The sequence below is a fragment of the Phyllopteryx taeniolatus genome, chromosome 6 (assembly GCF_024500385.1).
Source record: "Phyllopteryx taeniolatus isolate TA_2022b chromosome 6, UOR_Ptae_1.2, whole genome shotgun sequence".
Taxonomy (NCBI): domain Eukaryota; kingdom Metazoa; phylum Chordata; class Actinopteri; order Syngnathiformes; family Syngnathidae; genus Phyllopteryx; species Phyllopteryx taeniolatus.
Window position 1 is genome coordinate 10,903,391 of NC_084507.1, and position 21,251 is coordinate 10,924,641.

Genomic DNA, 21,251 nt, shown 5'->3' on the forward strand with positions numbered 1-21,251 from the left:
AAACAACAGATTTTCATCAGATGAATATTCCATACTTTTTGACAAAATTAACACTTTCTTTCTTTCACTTGTCTTCCTTTCCAACACATTTTGTATTTGTTTTCCTTTTTTAAACAGTGTGCATTGCATCATACCTGTATTTCTACTTCTGTGAATGGTTTCATCTTGGACGATGCTGAGACTGTTTTACTTGTTGCCTCATTTCACTTATTTAATTAGTATGACTTTTCACATGTTGTTGTGTTGAAATGAGCAAAAATATCAAATTAAACCTCGCAAATTTTCGTGCAATTCGAAATCAAATGTCAACTGAAGCCGCAAAAATTTAATTGCATTCAATGATTCTTAGTCACTTTAACTATTGCATAACCAGTTGGTCCCAGGCTGGTCAGAATGCAAAACAAACATTGGAAGTTTTGTACAAACAAGTAATTAAAGTGATGGCTAAAAAAACCAAGGCACTATCATCACTGTGCAATTTAAAAAAAATACAGTCTTTTAAACTGGGACAGTCTTCACATATTTGCAGATTTAAATTTGATTTATAAAGTACTGCATGATTTGGCCCCAGCTCCTCTGGCTGAGTTCATCAGCCAAAGAAACAGCTCTGAGCGTGTCACTCGAGGCTCTGTCAGAGGTGACTGTCTCATTCCTCTGCGCAGGAGCACTTTCAGTAAGTCAGCCTGGTCAGTGAGGAGCGCTGGTGAGTGGAACTCAGTACCTGAGGAGGTTAAACTGCTTACAACATACAAGGCCTTCACAAAAAAACTGAAAATGTGGCTAGTTAACACCTATAGCTGCCAACACTAAAAGACAAGTATGTTATGCTGTTTTTTTGTTATGACCAAAAAATTTGTGGTTTTATTCTCTCTTAATAGTATAGTTTGATTATGTATCCTGTATTATATTGTCTTGTAGATGTATTTTACTGCTTTTTTACATCATGGCCAGGGGACTACAGATGAAAACTAGCCTTCTGGCTAATTCTGGCTTTTTTAACCATGTGTACTTCATGTGTTTTATGAAATTGCATTGTCCCCTTTCAAATTAAAAAAAAAAAAAAAAAAAAGACATCAAATCTTGTTTGATAACTGTAGTGAAACAGAATCAGATAGCAGAAGACAAAGTCAATTTAGGAAAAAAAAAACTTTATTAGAAATGTTTTGGATATGAGCTTTACAAGAAATCCACCCAAACAGAAGAAAATATATCTTGCGGCTTTAAAAAACAACAACAAAATGCATATAATCAAAATATTTAAAGAGCAGCCTTTAAAAAAAATAGTGGTACAGTGACACACACAGTTAACACTGATTTATAAAGTAAGCATTCAACAATTTAAAAATATGTCTTTAGGAAGGCACTCACGAAAGAGATGATTCTCATGATCTTAGATGTAAAGATACAAATAATACTGGCAGTAGATGAGGCACAAATTTGGTCCACATGTTAAAAAGTGGCATTTGTGCAAGACGAGTACTCTTGTGTTCAGTGATCTCATGTCACAGCTGCTGGAAGCGTGTCATCCATCAGGGTGGATTTTTAAAGGGGGCATCTTTTCTTTTTCTTCTGGTTGGAGACCTTGGTTGCCTTGGTGATGGCATCCATGACAAAGTTAGTGACGCACTTGGGCTGCTCCAGAGGAGCCATGCGGCAACAGCGGCGGGCGACTGGAGGGGATGTCTTCTTTGACGTACACATTCTGACAGATGTTTCCTCAACCTATATATAAATATACGTGTGAAAATACCATTGCAATTTGAAAATGTGGAGGCTCCTAAATTAATAATATTTTTTTTAAATCTATGAAGTAATACAGTGTTCCCCTGCTATATTGAGGATTTTAAGTGATTTTTTTAAATGGGTTTTTGCAGTATACACTCAGCAAGTCCAAATTTAGAGTTGTGCGTCATTGCACTACCACGTTGTGCCACAACATGCTGTGCAGCATTGAGGTCTACTGGAAGAGATGCAGCATAATTAAGAACTAATGTTTTGGTTGAACATTATGGTTTTTAAATAGACAATGTTGAATTCTTTTGTTTTATGTGTCAGTTTTACAGTAAATTTAAACTAAGAGTGACAAATAAACAGCTTGAAGCAAGCATGCTTTACCTCTTATTTGGAGAACTGTGCGAGGAGAGGATGAGAAGAGGAACTAATGAATATTTTAAAGGTGTGTTTATAATACTGTCGATTAAATGTGTTTAAACCATGTGTTGGGGTAAAACTATTTAAACAAACTTTTTGTATGATGTACTTTCACCTATTGCGGGTGGGTCTACAACATATTGCCCGCAATAAACAGGGTTTCAATGTATCAGCCAACAACTCACCTTTTGCACAAAGCAAGTGGTGTGGTCTTGTGGTGTCATGGCACAGCATTCGTTCAAAATGTTCTTGGCGTGGAAGCCATCAGGCAACCTAAAAGGGAGTGAAAACACAGTGATGCTGTTACTTGCTAAGATTGTATACAGCATTAATTTACAGTGGAACCTCAAAGGTCACACCAGTCTATTCCGAGCCCAGTTACGCTTCTACTTGTTCAGATTTCAAAACAATTTTAAAATAAATGAAATAAAAATAGTCTAACTGTCATTCAATTTTTATTAACTGTACAGGCAATATTTTATGCAACCTTACTTTTCATTCGGGCTCAGTGATTCATCAGTTTTATCGATTAATTATAGATTATTTGTCAGGAAGATTTACATTTTTTTAAAATCTATATTTGTACAGAGAGTTTTTTTTTTTTTTTTTTTTTTTACAAAATCACAGTTTATTTTCAGGCCTCACTGCCCAGCCCTACTTTTCATACTAGTGTAAATATAAATTAACCACTATTATATTCATCCATTTTCCAAGCCGCTTATCCTCACAAGGATAAGCGGCAAGGATCCTCACGTGCTGGAGCCTCTCCCAGCTATCTTTGGTTAGGAGGCGGGGTACACCCAGAACTGGTTGCCAGCCAATCGCAGGGCACACATAAACAAACAACCATTTTCACTCACTTTCACACCTAGGGGCAATTTAGAGACTTCAATTAACCTACCATGCATGTTTTTGGGATGTGGGAGGAAACCGGAGTGCCCGGAGAAAACCCACGGAGGTCTGTCCTAACTTTAATTACAAATAAAGAACTTGTAATGCAAAGTGAATTGTAACTCAGATGTGCCTCACACATCTATTGTTTTTTACATTCTTAACTGTCAAGGAATTTAAAAAAAAAGTTAACCAAAGCTAATATTAAAAAAGTAAAAACAACGCCACTCTTAGTCTTAATTTTAATGCCGAACGCATAATATAAAAGCGTGTCTCGTTGCAGATATGCCTCACACATCTATATTTTCATTCTGTATTGTCAAATAAGTGTAAAAATAAGTTAACAACTATTAATATTAAGTCTTAAAAAAAACTAATTAATAGTTTGATACTAGATTTTGGTCAAAATCCAAATTAGATTTTAGAGGTTTCACTATGTTTGAATTGAAAAACAAAAAACACACTGTATTTTGGAAGTCAGAGATCCACTTATGGTGCATGACATGTAGAGACTATACAAGAAAGCATTCAAACAAGCACACATGGACTTACACTTTCTTGATGATCTTGCGAGATTGACAGATTTTAGGAGACAGTTCTTCCTGGGACGTCATGTTGTAATGCGGGTCAGGAGACTTGGCTTGGAAACAGCCGAGCCCATCGCTGGCCGTGCTGCCCAAACAACACTCGTAGTCAACCTTGCCGCCCTTCTTACTGGAGCAAAACCTCCTGAGCGCATCACGCCACTGAAACACATAAGCAGACCATGAGTATAATTAGGGGTGTAAAAGAGACTGAATATATTAGATAATAAAATACATTTTATCTTATTAATGAAATGCAATTAAAAAAAAAAACATTACACACACAAATACGTAAGCAGACAAGGACTATAAAAGGGGGGGAAGAAGACAGCTTATCTTAAAAAAATAACGTTATCTTTTATCCATCCATCCATCCATTCTCTACCGCTTATCCGGGTCGGGTCGCGGGGGCAGTAGCTTCAGCAGGGACGCCCAGACTACCCTCTCCCCAGCCACTTCATCCAGCTCTTCCGGGGGGATCCCGAGGCGTTCCCAGGCCAGCCGAAGGATGTAGTCTCTCCAGCGCGTCCTGGGTCGTCCCCGGGGTCTCCTCCCGGTGGGACATGCCCGGAACACCTCACCAGGGAGGCGTCCGGGAGGCATCCGAATCAGATGCCCCAGCCACCTCATCTGGCTCCTCTCAATGCGGAGGAGTAGCGGCTCTACTCTGAGATCCTCCCGGATGACCGAGCTTCTCACCCTATCTCTAAGGGAGAGCCCGGACACCCTGCGGAGGAAACTCATTTCGGCCGCTTGTATCCGGGATCTTGTTCTTTCGGTCACGACCCACAGCTCATGACCATAGGTGAGGGTAGGAACGAAGATCGACCGGTAAATTGAGAGCTTCGCCTTTCGGCTTAGCTCTTTCTTTACCACAACGGACCGATACAAAGTCCGCATCACTGCAGACGCTGCACCGATCCGCCTGTCGATCTCCCGTTCCATTCTTCCCTCACTCGTGAACAAGACCCCAAGATACTTGAATTCCTCCACTTGGGGCAGGATCTCATCCCCGACCTGGAGATGGCATGCCACCCTTTCCCGACTGAGGACCATGGTCTCAGATTTGGAGGTGCTGATTCTCATCCCAGCCGCTTCACACTCGGCTGCGAACTGCTCCAATGAGAGTTGGAGGTCACGGCTTGATGAAGCCAACAGAACCACATCATCTGCAAAAAGCAGAGATGCAATACTGAGGCCACCAAACCGGACCCCCTCTACGCCTCGGCTGCGCCTAGAAATTCTGTCCATAAAAGTTATGAACAGAATCGGCGACAAAGGGCAGCCTTGGCGGAGTCCAACCCTCACTGGGAACGAGTTAGACTTACTGCCGGATATGCAGACCAAACTCTGACTCCGGTCGTACAGGGACCGAACAGCCCGTATCAGGGGGTTCGGTACCCCATACTCCCGAAGCACTCTCCACAGGACTCCCCGAGGGACACGGTCGAACGCCTTCTCCAAGTCCACAAAACACATGTAGACTGGTTGGGCGAACTCCCATGCACCCTCGAGGACCCTGCCGAGGGTGTAGAGCTGGTCCACTGTTCCACGGCCAGGACGAAAACCACACTGCTCCTCCTGAATCTGAGATTCGACTTCCCGACGGACCCTCCTCTCCAGCACCCCTGAATAGACCTTACCAGGGAGGCTGAGCAGTGTGATCCCCCTGTAGTTGGAACACACCCTCCGGTCCCCCTTCTTAAAAAGGGGAACCACCACCCCAGTCTGCCAATCCAGAGGCACTGTCCCCGATGTCCACGCGATGTTGCAGAGGCGTGTCAACCAGGACAGCCCCACAACATCCAGAGCCTTTAGGAACTCCGGGCGAATCTCATCCACCCCCGGGGCCCTGCCACCGAGGAGCTTTTTAACTACCTCTGTGACCTCAAACCCAGAGATAGGAGAGCCCGCCTCAGAGAACCCACACTCTGCTTCCCCATGGGAAGGCGTGTCAGTGGAATTGAGGAGGTCTTCGAAGTATTCTCCCCACCGACTCACAACGTCCCGAGTCGAGGTCAGCAGCGCCCCATCCCCACTATACACAGTGTTGGTGGTGCACTGCTTTCCTCTCCTGAGACGTCGGATGGTGGACCAGAATTTCCTCGAAGCCGTCCGGAAGTCTTTCTCCATGGCCTCACCGAACTCCTCCCATGCCCGGGTTTTTGCTTCAGCGACCACCAGAGCTGCATTCCGCTTGGCCAGCCGGTACCCATCAGCTGCCTCAGGAGTCCCACAGGCCAAAAAGGCCCGATAGGACTCCTTCTTCAGCTTGACGGCATCCCTCACCGTTGGTGTCCACCAACGGGTTCGCGGATTGCCGCCACGACAGGCACCGACCACCTTACGGCCACAGCTCCGGTCGGCCGCCTCAGCAATGGAGGCGCGGAACATGGTCCACTCGGACTCGATGTCCCCCGCCTCCCCCGGAACATGAGCAAAGTTCTGTCGGAGGTGGGAGTTGAAACTCCTTCTGACAGGGGATTCTGCCAGACGTTCCCAGCAGACCCTCACAATACGTTTGGGCCTGCCACGTCGGACCGGCATCTTCCCCCACCATCGGAGCCAACTCACCACCAGGTGGTGATCAGTTGACAGCTCCGCCCCTCTCTTCACCCGAGTGTCCAAGACATGCGGCCGCAAGTCCGATGACACGACCACAAAGTCGATCATCGAACTGCGACCTAGGGTGTCCTGGTGCCAAGTGCACGTGTGGACACCCTTATGCTTGAACATGGTGTTCGTTATGGACAATCCGTGACGAGCACAGAAGTCCAATAACAGAACACCGCTCGGGTTCTGATCGGGGGGGCCGTTCCTCCCAATCGCGCCCTTCCAGGTCTCACTGTCATTGCCCACGTGAGCATTGAAGTCCCCCAACAGAACAATGGAGTCCCCAGCGGGAGCGCTCTCCAGCACCCCCTCCAAGGACTCCAAAAAGGGTGGGTACTCTGAACTGCTGTTTGGTGCATAGGCACAAACAACAGTCAGGACCCGTCCCCCCACCCGAAGGCGGAGGGAGGCTACCCTCTCGTCCACCGGGGTGAACCCCAACGTACAGGCGCCGAGCCGGGGGGCAATAAGTATACCCACACCTGCTCGGCACCTCTCACCATGGGCAACTCCAGAGTGGAAGAGAGTCCAACCCCTCTCGAGAGGACTGGTACCAGAGCCCCAGGTGTGTGTGGAGGCGAGTCCGACTATATCGAGTCGGAACTTCTCGACCTCACACACCAACTCGGGCTCCTTCCCTGCCAGAGAGGTGACATTCCACGTCCCTAGAGCCAGCTTCTGTAGCCGGGGATCGGATCGCCAAGGTCCCCGCCTTCGGCCACCGCCCGGTTCACACTGCACCCGACCCCTATGGCCCCTCCCACAGGTGGTGAGCCCATGGGAAGGGGGACCCACGTTACCCTTTCGGGCTGTGCCCGGCCGGACCCCATGGGTGCAGGCCCGGCCACCAGGCGCTCGCCTTCGAGCCCCACCACCACCGTTATCTTTTATTTTACTTTTTTCTAACAGTCCCAAAACATCCATGTTATTTTAATGGATTCTAAATTGTCTATAAGTGTAAATGTGAGTGTGAATTGTTTATCTATATGTGGCCTGTGACTGACTGCTGACTAAACTCCAGTCGAGCACTGACTCTGAACATGAGAAGCGGTAGAAAATGTAGAAAAAAAAAGTCTGATCCTCTACCTTTTGCTCAGCACACACAAGCACATCCTGGTTCTTCTTGCAGCACTGTTTGAATCCCTTCTCCATACGATTAATGATCTTGGCCTGATGAGCCAGGAGCTCGTAGCCGCTGCTTGGCAGGCACTTGACGCTGTACAGGGGGCGCTGCTTCTGGTTGCGACACAGTGATTCCACGTTATCTGCGCTGGGTCGACCGGGCGGGAAGTTGATTTCACTTTTCTGGGAACCAGACTGTTGTCTGCTTTCGCTGACATTCAGCTGAGTCACTGATGTCCTGTTGAGTACAGGTCATACCCAAACATTTACTGTTGTGTCCTGGATACACTAAAAATACTGTACATGTGCAGACTTACTCAGAGCTCATAAAGGCAGTCAATTTCCGTCCCAGGATTAATAAAATGTATTTCTATATATGGGTCATTTTCATAAAATTTGATAAATAATTCTACACTGTAAAAAACTATTTTGGAGATGGGTAAATGTAAATGTAATAAAATGTAAATAAAAACTGTGATTTCTCAGCCATGCTGTCAGCAGTATTTAAAATGTAAAGGGAAAATGACAAAGTTGTGTGAGTGTAGCCATCTCACTGGTTAGCCAGTTAAGTATTTTGATGCTGCACTCGCTATGAAATACTTGACGCTCCCAAAATAGGCAGACTTACTGTAATTTCTCATGTATAATGTGCACCAAAGGTTGCCCTTGAAATTCTCGAAAACCCTTCTACCTATGTATAATGCATTTTTACAATACATGATTTTGGTTCTACCCATATGATCAAAACATGAGATATTGTTTGTATTTTTTTTAAAGAACAATTATGAAGTTAAGCACTTTATTTGAACACGTAATACTTGTTTAAATTTATTTGCTCTTATTTTGAAATTCACAGCCCTACTTTTATTTAGTAAATTAGAAAACACACAGTTGTGCTCATATGTTTGATTACCCAGGCAGAATTTTTAAGATGGGTACAATTATTTAATGAAAACAGGAAGGCCCAAGTGAACCACATTTATTTTTATTTTAATGGGATTCAAATTAAACGGTCAAGCATTTCAGAAAAGCATTATAAATAAACAAAACATAACCCTAGAAAAATTAATGATGGTTGTTGTTCAGTCATATTTAAAAAAAAAAAAACAATACTTCACAAATTCTGCCAGGGTATGCAAACTTATGAGCACAAATGTCCCTATATGCAGTCAATCGTACCCTTGTCATATTGCAAGGAAAGTGGAGGCTACACCTTTTTTATAACCACTAGGTGGCGATGGCATTTTGGAATGAACGTGTACACCTTTTTCATAACCACTAGATGGCGGCATGCATTTCTAAAATGTTAAAGTTTTTTTCCATTTGCCCCTATACTTGTGTATGATGCGCACTATTGACTGTTGACAATTTGGGGGGAAAAAAAAACTCTGCCACTGTGGTTGGAATGTAATCACAAATGTGTGGTAAACCTTATCCAAGTTCTAAAATTATTTTATAGCTATTGAATTAAGGCATTCTTTACCCAAAATATGTGTTTTAAATTTACCCAATTAAAGTTGTGGCAAATTGTTACCGTAAATGTATTGGGTAAATTCTATAGGTTATTTTTTACAGTGTAAAGACACTTGTTTAAAAAAAATAAATAAATAAATAAATAAATGTACTTCAGCAATTTTTCTTGGTTTTATATGGTTAAATGTCTCCCATGATGAAAAAGTCACATTTAAAATCTATTTAAAAAAAGCTGTTGATGCTTTAAAATTTTAAGCATTCATAGTAAAGGCAATCCTTATTGACAGAGCAAATGGTGGTGGCCCATAGAAATCCACTTCTTGCATAACAGTAAAAGACATAAACAGTTTCCTAAAAATGCTGTGTGTTGCACATATTACATGTGTTGCCCTTCAAACTCTGCAGATACAAGTGCATAAAATGATCCTAACAACTCAATAAACCCATTACACACTTGTCTTTATACAATCATAGTAACGGTAAAGACACGCAATACTTCTGACACTTATTCACGTGTACAAAACAATGTTTACCGAAGCTTTAGCGCATGATTCGACAGAACGCCGGCATACGTTACGTAACGTAACGTACACCCGTTAGTGCTAGCACTAGCTTGCTAGGCTACATAATGTTTTGTTGCCTGCTTGCGAGCCGTATTGTATTAAAAGTATGTGAACATACCTCAAGCAATCCTTGAATGAACATCCTCTCCTGAGCACCGGTGACGACCACCTTGTTTTTCCTCATTGGTAGCGAGTGTATCCCATCGCATTGACTCGTGACACGTTTTCTGGTTCCACCTCTCCGACAGTGTTTAATTTGAATAAAGCCCAGTGAACGTAAACTACGGGATGCAGTGGTATCGGAATACATGTTGTGTAGTGTTGCCACTGTCTGACCGAGAAGATTTTATGGCAGTAGGCTGACATAGTGCAATCGTGAAAGACCAAATTTGTCTTGTAGTGTGATCCACACATTATTGATCAAATAATATGAAAATGACCCATATCGAAAGCTATTTAAAGCTGGCTGGGACACAACATAACATGTACACTCAGTAGCCTCATGATTGCACACCTCTGACCACATACAGTTCAAGAGCTGTATCAAACTGTCTGCCTTTGTAATAGATAACAAGGTCCAGTTTTGATTACCGTAATTTCTTGTGTTTAATGTGCATCCCCCCCCCCAAAAAAATGTCAAAAGTCAATGGTGTGCATTATACATAGGTATAGGGGAAAATGGAAAAAAAAAACTTTCCCATTTCATAAATGTATGCCGCCATCTAGAAGTTATGAAAAAGCTGTACAGTATCATTCCACTCCATTCCAATATGCCAACGCCACCAAGAGATTATGAGGAAGGTGTAGCCTACACTTTCATTCCAATATGACAGGGGTATGTATGACTGCATAATATGTACAGTTGTGCCCATAAGTTTACATATCCTGGCAGAATTTCTGAAATATATATATTTTTAATATGAGTGAACAACAACCATAATTAATTTATTTATGGTTATGTTTTGTTTGATGATAATGATTTTCTGAAATGCTTGAGAGTTTAATTTGAATCCCATTAAAATAAAATTAAATGTGTTTCGCCTGGGCCTTCATGTTTTCTTTAAAAAATTGTACCCATCTTAAAAATTTTCCCTGGGTAATCAGCACAACTGTGTGTTTTCTCATTTACTAAATAAAAGTAGGACTGTGAATCAGTCAAAATAAGAGCAAGTAAATAACAATAAATTATTATGTGTTCAAGTGCTTAACTTCAGAAGAATTATTTGAAAAACCTAACAAAATACAGATAATACTTCATGTTTTGATCATTTGGGTAGAAGCAAAATCATGCATTGTAAAAATGCATTATACATACTGTAGGGAGAAGGGTTTCCCACAATTCTGAGGTCAACTTTGGGCGTGCGTATTATACATGGGTTCGCGTTATACACGAGAAATTACGGTATATTGTATCATCAAAAAGTCTTATGATGCACTTCAATAACTTTGTGGCATTAAAATGTTGAATTTGGGAAGGTTTTCAATACAATGATAGGTTGATGCCCCGACTGACAACATGATAATCATTACTTATGCTGATTATCCTACCTCCATACCTGTAACAAGTGTTTTTGTCAAAGCTGAATTCGACTGTAGCGGGAAGCGGGACCACCGGTATTGCCTCGGATGGCTCGTAGCGTGGATTGGGAGAGTCCTTTTGGAAGCAGTTGAGTCTCTGGCTGCCCGTCTTTCTGCAGCAGTGATAAAGTCGATCCTTGACGGATGAATCCTCCTTGCAGAAATTTTCCACTGACAGCTCCCACTAGGCAGCAGAGGTCGTGTAAAAAACATAATTGAAAGTCAGGATGTGTGCATAGCTGAGGTCACATGCTGGGCAAATAGAGGCAGCCACGCATTTTGCAATAGCGTTTAACTAAAAGCAGTAGTGTGTGAGAGCAAAATTGTTTCCCCCCTGGCTGCCTCACTATAGTGGGCATGCCGAGGCCTGTCTGCCTGGGTGGTGGAGAATAGGCTTATCAGCACATAGCCGTTCAATTTTATTGAAAACATGCGAGTTTCATTAAGCCAACAATGTAAAGAATGCTCTTTCTTTTTTGGGGTTTAAAATATGCCAAAAGAAGCCTGAAAGCATGATCTACAGTACTGTGGCATCATTTAGGTTTGCCCTAATATACAGGTAACCAGAATGATGGGAGCCAAGTGTACCAAAAAAGTGTTAATGTTGTCCAGTGGTACTTCAAATTACGAGTGACTTGACTTAGTTTAAAAAATCAGCCAAGCGACAGCTTGTATCTTGAAAACAGGTAAGTCGGGTCACTCGTAAATCAAGGTACAACGAATAAAGGCCTACAACGCCCTCAATCTGCAGATGAGTTCATAAATACCCTACGGAAGTAACTGTGGAAATAAGATATCTGGTATTTTCATTCCAATGAATTGTCTTGAATTGTTGATCATAAAAAAAGACAGGACTAAAAACTCACCGCCTGCATGGCGCAGCAAAGAGTCGCCTCCTTCCCCCACGTCTGATTTCCTGCGCAGCATGCGCTAAACCATGACTCGGCATTATTGACGGCGCTCGCCCTCCGTCGCAGTTGGCCAAACCCTGAGTTGGGGAAGTAGGAGTCGGGGTAGCGAGGGCGAAGGTCTCCGTGGAGACAAACGGCTTGGAGATTGTCGGATGTGGGTTGCCCGAGCGGGAACTGAACGGGATAGTCCAGCATGGGAATCTCAGACCGGGATCCAGCACTTGGACGACCTTTAAGTGAAGAAAGGAATCATAAGGTGACCTGTGACTTTAGATTGGGGCTAGGCTAACTTTTGTGCTCAAGGGCCTCATTTGATTTTTAGAAGGGAACAAAAATGGGCCTGTCATTCATAGATGAGGTTAAAAAAATAAATAAAAGTAATATACAGTTGTACCTTGAGATATGAGTGACATGAGTTACGAGTTTTTCAAGATACAAATGATCGTTCCTGATTTTTTGCTTTGAGTTGTGAGCGTAGACTTGCGATACGAGCGCTGTATGGTGGTAGTGAACGCAACTCAATACACTTTACAATATAAAGCAGTTTGGCAAATAGTGAACGTCCATCCATCCATTTTCTGTACCACTTATTCTCACTAGCGTCGCGGGCATGCTGGAGCCTATCCCAGCTATCTTCGGGCAATTCATCAAAAAAGATGCATCAAGCTATTTAATGCCACTCCCAAATGAAATTTACTGTCAAACTAAATACAAAACAAAGTGAATTACACTTTGTGTATTTACAGGGGCTGAAATAAGTATTTAACACGTCACCATTTTTTTCACTAAATATAATTCCAAAGGTGCTATCTTCCTGAAAATATCACCAGATGTTGGGAACAATCCAAGTAATCCATACAGTCAAAGAAAGTAGAACAAATAAGCTCAGAAAGTAAGTTTTCCACAGGACCCTCAAGATTTGAAGACTGCTCGTGTGGACGAATGGGCCAAAATAACACCAGAGCAATGCATGCGACTCGTTTCTCCATAAAGGAGGCGTCTTGAAGCTGTCATTGCAAACAAAGGTTGTTTTTTACAAAGTATTAAATAAATGCCAGTTGGCGTGTTCAATATTTTTTCCTTGTGTCATTTCACATTATTACACGCAATTTAATTCCTGATCTTAATTGTTCTACTTTCTTTGTATGTATGGATTACTTGGGTTGTTCCCAACATCTGTTGAAATTTTCATGTCAATAGCACCATTGCAAATATATTTAATGAGAAAAATGGTGATGTGTTAAATACATATTTCAGCCGCTGTGTGTGTACGTATATATATGTACATACATATATATATAATACCATTCACCACTGGAAAGCAGACATCGTTTACAATAGCGCCAGATCTTCTCCATCAGAGAAGAGTGGTGACGCCATGATGAAAATCAGCAGGAAGAGAGAGTAGTGACACAATGGCAAAAAGCTACGGTAAGAGAAAACTCAACCAAAGAAAATCCCAGTCCCATGTGGCCCCCTGGTCGTGCGGACAAAAAATGGTGGCCCTCGCCATCATTTAAGTTGCCCATCCCTGATCTATATTATGTTGCTTTAACCCTTTAAACAACAGAGTGATCACAAATGATGCAGCACATATTGTATGTAGACAGACAATATAGGAGTAATCAGTCATATTTTTTAATCTTAATTTTTTAAATATTTTATCCTCTGCATAGCACGACTAACATTAATGCCGTACTGATGAGCTAAGAGAGGAGTCTCCATGAAGCGTTATTATGAATCCCACTGGAGTTCTAGGCAGGACACACCCCACTGCAATATGATTGGCTGCTGCATCCAGGCGGGACTGCCTTCAACTTGTGAAATTAGCCAGAAGACTGTCCTTATGTTGAATTTTTCTAAGAGGGAATTCAATAGGCGACACGATGTACGACTGCCTCACAGTTCTGAGTCTTCCCTGTGTGGAGTTTGCATATTCCCACCATGTCTCTGTGGGTTTTCTTCGAGTACTCCGGTTTGCTCCCACATTCCAAAAACATGCATGGTAGGTTAATTGAAGACTCTAAATTGTCCGTAGGAGTGAATGGTTGTTTCTTTATACAGTATGTTTCCTGCGATTGGCTGGCAACCAGTTCAGGGTGTACCCCGCCTCTCGCCCAGAGTCAGCTGGGATAGGCGCCAGCACGCCCGCGACCCTCGTGAGGATGAGCGGTACAGAAACTGGATGGATGTATGTTTATATATAGTTTATGCAAAGACGGGTAAAAACCAAGACAAATACAAAATCCATGTCTTGCAGCATACAAGTTTTATGTGTGTGTGGTGATCAATCCCTGCTCTCTTTGAAGTGCATTTTTAATGTTATTATTTATAATTAATTTCATTAGCTACCAATTGAAAAATGTCTTAAGTTAAATTTACTTAAATTGTCTATTTTACTTACTGTATATGTTTTAATATTTACAATAAATCAATTTACAAATTAAACTATTATGTTATAAATAAACTATTATTTTTAAGGATTTTTAGTAAAGAAGTTCATATTGGGTGTTTTATTATTTTAATATCACAGGTGATTTTTTTCACTTGAATGACAGTTAGCGATGTAAAAATGTTACATTGCTTGTACTGTTGAAGTTTTTATGAAGGCCACAGTTTTACCCAGGAACAGATTCGTTCCATTTTTTCCTGTGGTAATTTAGAAAAAAAAACAAAGAAATCAGATAGTGACCAGTGTTCTGAAGCAGATTCTGTAGGACCTTAGACGTTCCACTGTAATTGAAAATGTGAAGAAGAAAATAGACACATACGTCCTCTCGGTGAAAAAGATGCTGGTCTGGATCCTGCAAAAAGAAAGGCATTATTATTATTTTTTTTAATAATTTAAAAAATCTATTTAAATTTTTAAATCGATAAACAGGTATAGCAATACCCTACCTCTCCCTCTTGGGGTGTCCAATTTTTCTTGCATGGCAAACTCTATGAAGGAAATAATATGTAATCAGTGACACATGCATAAACTAGAAACTGTCCAATTTTGTGATTTCATTTCCTTTCTTTATATATATATATATATATAAATATATATATATACACACACACACACACACACACACATATATCTACCTACCTATCTATCTATCTATCCATATATATATATAAATAAAAATATAAATCCCCGGCCCCGCCTGTGTGGAGTTTGCATGTTCTCCCTGTGCCTGCGTGGGTTTTCTCCGGGCACTCCGGTTTCCTCCGGCATCCCAAAAACATGCATGGTAGGTTAATTGAGGACTCTAAATTGCCCGTAGGTGTGAATCTGAGTGCAAATGATTGTTTGCTTATTATATGTGCCCATGCAATTGGCTGGCAACCAGTTCAGGGTGTCAGGGCGCCTCCTGCCCAATGATAGCTGGGATAGGCTCCAGCACTCCCGCGACCCTTGTGAGGATAAGCGACTCAGTAAATGGATGGATGGATGGATAAAAATATGCAGTTTCATGCTCTTTATTGGATAGCGTGATATGTACTGGACCCAAAGACAAATAAAGGCGACAATAAGAGTGAAAATAAAAAACAGTACCTTTTGTATCAACCAAATCTGACAAATCTGCCTCTTGCTGCATCACTTGTGATTCCGGTGATTGCATCACTGGAAGACAAACGAACCCATTAAACTTTGGTATATACCTAGATAAAATTGCAGCTAGGAGTATATAGGTCTTTTTCATATAATTTGACCAACAACGGTAAAGACGTTAAAAAAAAATTACAAATCTGATTTAGCAAATTTTTTTATGCCACCTTGGTTTTATATGGGTAAATGTCTCCTAAGCTTAAAGTCCAATTTTCAAAAAGTTATTGATGATTTAAAAATTTAGGCCTTCATAGTAAAGGCAACCCTTACTTACAGAGCAATTGGTGGGGCCCATTGATATACACTTCTTTTTATAACGGTCAAGACAAAAGGGCATAATCGTGAGACATAAAAGGCTTAATAAAAATCATGGAAGTTGCACAATTTACTTATGTTGCCCTTCAAACTTTGCGGATGCAAGTGCAAAAATTATCGTAACTACAGTATTCCTTAAACCCATTAAACCCATAGTAACGGTAAAGACATGAAATATTTCCAACACTGTCACAAATTTTTATACATTCATTCATATCTCAGAAATTATTAAACCTTTTATTTTGCTGTCTGCTATTGTGTGAATGCAAAATGGCTGCCTCATCATGGTACTTCACCTCACAGATCCCTCTGGTGTATTGCAACAACATAATGAGGCTCTCTCCAGTGGTATTAATGGTCAAAACAGCTTGATTGACAAAGAAGGACACTTTGTAGAAGAACCAAAAAAAGGAACTGTGAAAACACTAAGCTGCATTTGTGTTAACTCTCATGGCAAAGGCTTATTAAGCAATAGGAGAAAAATCCCATATATCCAAAAATGTAATTAGCATCTTCAGAAAACATGTTGCAAATCATGGAACTTGATTTCAGACACCTAACGGTAAAGACATTTTGGCATTGAAAGTTTTAAAAATATTACTATAGCCTAATTTTTCTTCTTAGAAAGAATTATGACCTTTTGGTGGAGAACTGCCAATAATAATTGAAGTACTCATATCAGCAGAATAGATTTTCAAAAGGGAATTCAGTGGGCTGTCTTTACTGTTATTGATCAAATTACAGTATATGAAAATTACCCATATTTCATGTTTTTGCTTTTTGAGTTTAAATACAATCCTAATCCTAAAGACTTGTCATTCTTCATGAAAGCAGAATGCTAATGAGAATACAGATGGGCAGACATGGTAAGCACTGTGCCACCACGCAGTCTAAAAAAACCTAATTTTGCAATAAAAGTGTCTTCATCAATTGAAAAGTCCCAAAATATTCTTAACCGTAAGTGTTGGCTCGTCAGAAGTCCCAGGCGTCACCTAATTGTCCCTGGCAAAGATTCCGCACGCTCATGTAAAAAACACACCGACGCAACTCACAATGCATGACATCGCCAAAGTCAAAGGTGATTTCGCGCTGCTCCATGTTGTGCTTATCTGGAAAATTGGAAGGACAAAAAGAGAGCATGCACATGAGAGAGCAAAAAGTTAGACAGTTATGCAACGGTAATGTTTTGTTTTGTAGTTAAAATATGAGAACAGGCCAGACGGCAGGGAAATATTTAACTACAAAACACATACTGTATGACAATTCAGATTTCAACATTGTTGATTATAAAGTAAATGGTGTTTAAAAATCCTATTAGAGAGTGCTGACTTTTCATGACGATGATATTTTATCATTAACGATAACAATACACACCCCTTTTCAAATACCACCTTTTTGTGATGTAAAAAAATAAGAAAAAGCATTGAAAAACGTTTTCCACCATGAATGTGACCTACATTATAACCTGTACAGCTCATTTGGGAAAAAAATAAAATAAAATTGGGGTAGTTAAAAAGAACAACTGAGATAATGCCACTGCTGAAGTGTGCACACATTCTTACAACTACAGATGCAGAATTAACCAACAGAACCAATCACATTCATTGTGTTAAATGGGAGTCAGTACACACACCATTTCAAGTACCTCTCCTCTGATTAAGTGAAGTTGTTCCAGTAGGGTTTTTCTGACAAAGCCTGAAGGTTTTGTGCACTGACTGTTCTAATTAGAACTATTCCTAATTCCCTCCACCTTGTCTCAGGCCCCAGTTCCAGCTGAAGAAAATCAGCCCCAAAAGCATGTGTTTGTGTCAAAAATACCTTTTGGAATTATATCCAAAATGTTCAACATTGGCTTCATTGGACCGCAACAAAATCTCCTAACAACATGTTGGAAAACTGTTAGGCAGATGTTTAAATCACTCAGCCACCAATACTATTTTCATTTAAATTATAAACTAAAAATTTGAATAATTTACTCCCAAAATATCAATATACAGTGGACACCCGTGAAAATTTGTTGATAATTGATGGCCATTATAATTGCGCTGAATTTTGTTGTTGTTGTTGTAATTAATTTATTAGGGTCACAGGACGCTGGAGCCTATCCCAGCTGACTTCGGGCGAAAGGCGGACTACACCCTGAACTGATCGCCAGTCAGTCACAGGGCACATATAGACACGGACAACCATTCGCACTCACATTCACACTGTCACTGAGTGGGAACTGAACCCACGCTACCTGTACCAAAGTCAGGCAAGTGTACCACTACACCATCAGTGACTATACTTTATGTGTCATACAAACAAATGTTAATTTTCATTATTAAAACTGTGACAAAAAAAGAGTGATGTTTTTGGAGGGGGCTGGAACTGATTAATGGAATTTTTATTCATTTCAATGGGAATAGCGAAAATCTGCGAGTTATAGATGCCCACACAAAAAGGTTTCTAATTGTAGATAGATGCCACAAGATGGTGGCATCGCACTTTTTTTTCTATTCGACTAAGGCAAAGCTATGGCCTAACTAAATGAAGTGCTGCCCCTCACTTCAACATTGGTCCTTAAAGGTGCCACAAGATGGCACCGAAGCAATAAGTACAGCAATAAGCACAGCTTTGGTCTGAGCACAAAAACGGTGAAAAGGCGATTTTTCTGCGAATATCACAGGATAGGCTACCCCCCCCACATCTCATCTCAAAAAAATAATCTGCATACAGGTGATTTTGCGAATGGCTGACGCTCAAAAAAGTATAAGAATGTATCTTTGTTCATCTATCTATGGCAATGACGTATAGTGATAGGCACAACAATTAAATGGTCATTCACTAGGGGGCAATGAACCTTTGCATCCATTTTTTGTAACATTTTTGTTTGGTGGTGTGCCATGTGATATATATTTTTTTTTTCCTAATGTAAATTATATGTGCTTAGAAAAGGTTGGGAAGCACTGGCTCATCGTGCAGTATAGTAAGTGTTTAGTTGCTGTTTTTGTTTTTACTAAATCTGCTTTCCATATGTTAAACTCAATAAACTACACAGATAGAAATGATAATATAACTGTTTACCGTAAAATAAATACGATAAAATAAATTAATAAAAATATGGTTCGTGTACAAGTATAATACTGTAACTCTTGAATGTACACAGAAAGGCTCCAATGGCTAACCAAAATGGAGGCTGGTCATCATCCAGGAAGAAAATATGACCACACACTCCACAACAACAAGTAGTTAAAAGACAGCGCAGCAAGTTCGTATTCACTTACCATGGTTCGCCGACCCTAACAGAACCAACAGAGACCCAACAGCGGCGTGAAACACAAGCCAAGACGAGCCCATGGTCGCCAGTTCGTCTTGCCTGGGGTGGTCAAGTCAAGCGGGAGCAGCGAGAGCACAAGCCGGCCTGGAGGCTCACTCAGTAGGGGCAACACGCGCACTCAGACCCGCTGTGAGCTTCCACAGACGTCTCAGTGGAGTCCGTATCTGAACCCGTCCAGCACCGATGAGTCCTTTTATGCATGTTTTTTATTTTTTTGGGGGGGGGGGGGTTAGAGCGAGAGCGAGAGAGACGGTCACGGTGGGAGGGAAGAAGTTTTTGAACATGACTCATCGAGAGTGATCAGATTTTACATGGCTGCTGGTATGTAAACTGACTCCGACTAAGTTGACTAAGTTGTTATCTCCGAGCAACATCACTGCATGTTGCTCATGATTCCTTCCTACTCAATTATTTACTCCCATTGACAACAACTAATTAGCTTGTCACTCCCTGTAATGAGTTTTCAAGTATTATCCAACTAGGCCACTGTCTCATATAATGTAATATAAGACATATTTTGTAGCTGTTTCTGATCTATCATTTTGTCTAAAAAAAATTGATGTGCGGACAGGCTTTGATTAAATAATCAAAACATAATTGAACACCAAACCGACCTGCAACTCACTGTTGCTGATGTATAATATTTTTCCACCATCAAGTCTCGTTCTCTCCTTTCCTGCCAGAAGATACACCCAGTACTCCCCTGCCTGCCTCTCTGATCACCTTGACTGCAGTGGTCCAGTCTTCTGGAAGCTCCTCCTGTCCACCGAGAGCCTGTCTCACCTCTTTCCAAAAATCTACACAACACTCGTCCTGTCTCAGCTTCCACCACATGGTTCTCTGCTCTGCCTTTGTCTTCCTAATTTTCCTCCCCACCACCAGAGTCGTCTTACACACCGCCATCCTATGCTGTCTAGGCACACTCTCCCCTACCACAACCTTACAGTCGGTAACCTCCTTCAGATTACATCGTCTGCACAAAATGTAATCCACCTGCGTGCTTCTACCGCCGCTCTTGTAGGTCACCCTATGTTCCTGCCTCTTCTGGAAAAAAGTGTTCACTACAGCCATTTGCATCCTTTTTTCTTTTTTGCAAAGTCTACCACCATCTGTCCCTCCAAGTTCCTTTCCTGGATGCCGTACTTACCCATCACTTCTTCATCACCCCTATTTCCTTCACCAACATGCCCATTACAATCTGCACCAATCACGACTCTCTCTCTGTCTGGGATGCTCAGAACTACTTCGTCTAGCTGCTTCCAGAATTTCTCTTTCACCTCGAGGTCACATCCTACCTGTGGGGCATAGCCACTAATCACATTACACATATACATTATACAAGTTTCAGCCTCATCTCTCGATCTGATACTCTTTTCACCTCCAAGACATTCTTAGCCAACTCTTCTTTTAAAATAACCCCAACTCCATTTCTCTTCCCATCTAGACCATGGTAAAATAATTTAAACCCTGCCCCTAAACTTCTAACCTTACTGCCTTTCCACCTGGTCTCCTGGACACACAATATATCAACCTCTTCCTAATCATCATGTCAACCAACTACTGAGATTTTCCTGTCATAGTTCCAACATTCAAAGTCCCCACATTCAGTTCTAGGCTCTGTGCTTTCCTCTTCTCTTTCTGCCGAAGAACCCGCTTTCCACCGCTTCTTCGACTTCTACCCGCAATAGCTGAATTAGCTGAAAATCAGCCCTGCAGGTTGATGGCGCCGGTGGCGGACGTTGTTAACCCGGGCCACGACCGATCCGGTATGGAATTCTTTGGATGAACGCTCTTATTTGTTTGGCAAAGTTTTAAGCCAGATGCCCTTCCTGACGCAACCCTCTGCATTTATCCGGGCTTGGGACCAGCCTACAGTTCGCACTGGCTTGTGCCCCCCATAAGGCTGCATTAATAATAATAATAATAATAATAATAAATAACAGTTGATAATAAAACACATTTATTAAAAATAGTTTGGTCTAAAAATCTGAGTTTTCTAATTAGAAAACTAACTCGTTACTAAACTGCGCCAAATGGTTGCCAAAGATATCAAAATGCAGTATGAAAATGGGAAGTACCGTAGTTGCTAATATATAATCTAACAATGTCTATGCTATTTATTTTCTGCAAATATTT

General features: G+C 41.3%; 1 protein-coding gene across 1 annotated transcript; it reads right to left on the bottom strand.

Moving 5' to 3' along the window:
* Positions 1–1,127: 1,127 nt before the first annotated feature.
* Positions 1,128–19,322, bottom strand: LOC133479313 (extracellular matrix protein 1-like). The gene is made up of 11 exons (XM_061776095.1): positions 19,063–19,322; positions 16,849–16,905; positions 15,428–15,496; positions 14,785–14,826; positions 14,658–14,690; positions 11,842–12,116; positions 10,954–11,159; positions 7,326–7,599; positions 3,595–3,788; positions 2,337–2,424; positions 1,128–1,722 (listed from the first exon to the last, which is right to left on the bottom strand). Exons 1-11 carry the CDS (start codon positions 19,133–19,135, stop codon positions 1,543–1,545), a joined length of 1,491 nt encoding a protein of 496 aa, XP_061632079.1. The 5' UTR covers positions 19,136–19,322; the 3' UTR covers positions 1,128–1,542.
* Between the last annotated feature and the right edge of the window lie 1,929 nt (positions 19,323–21,251).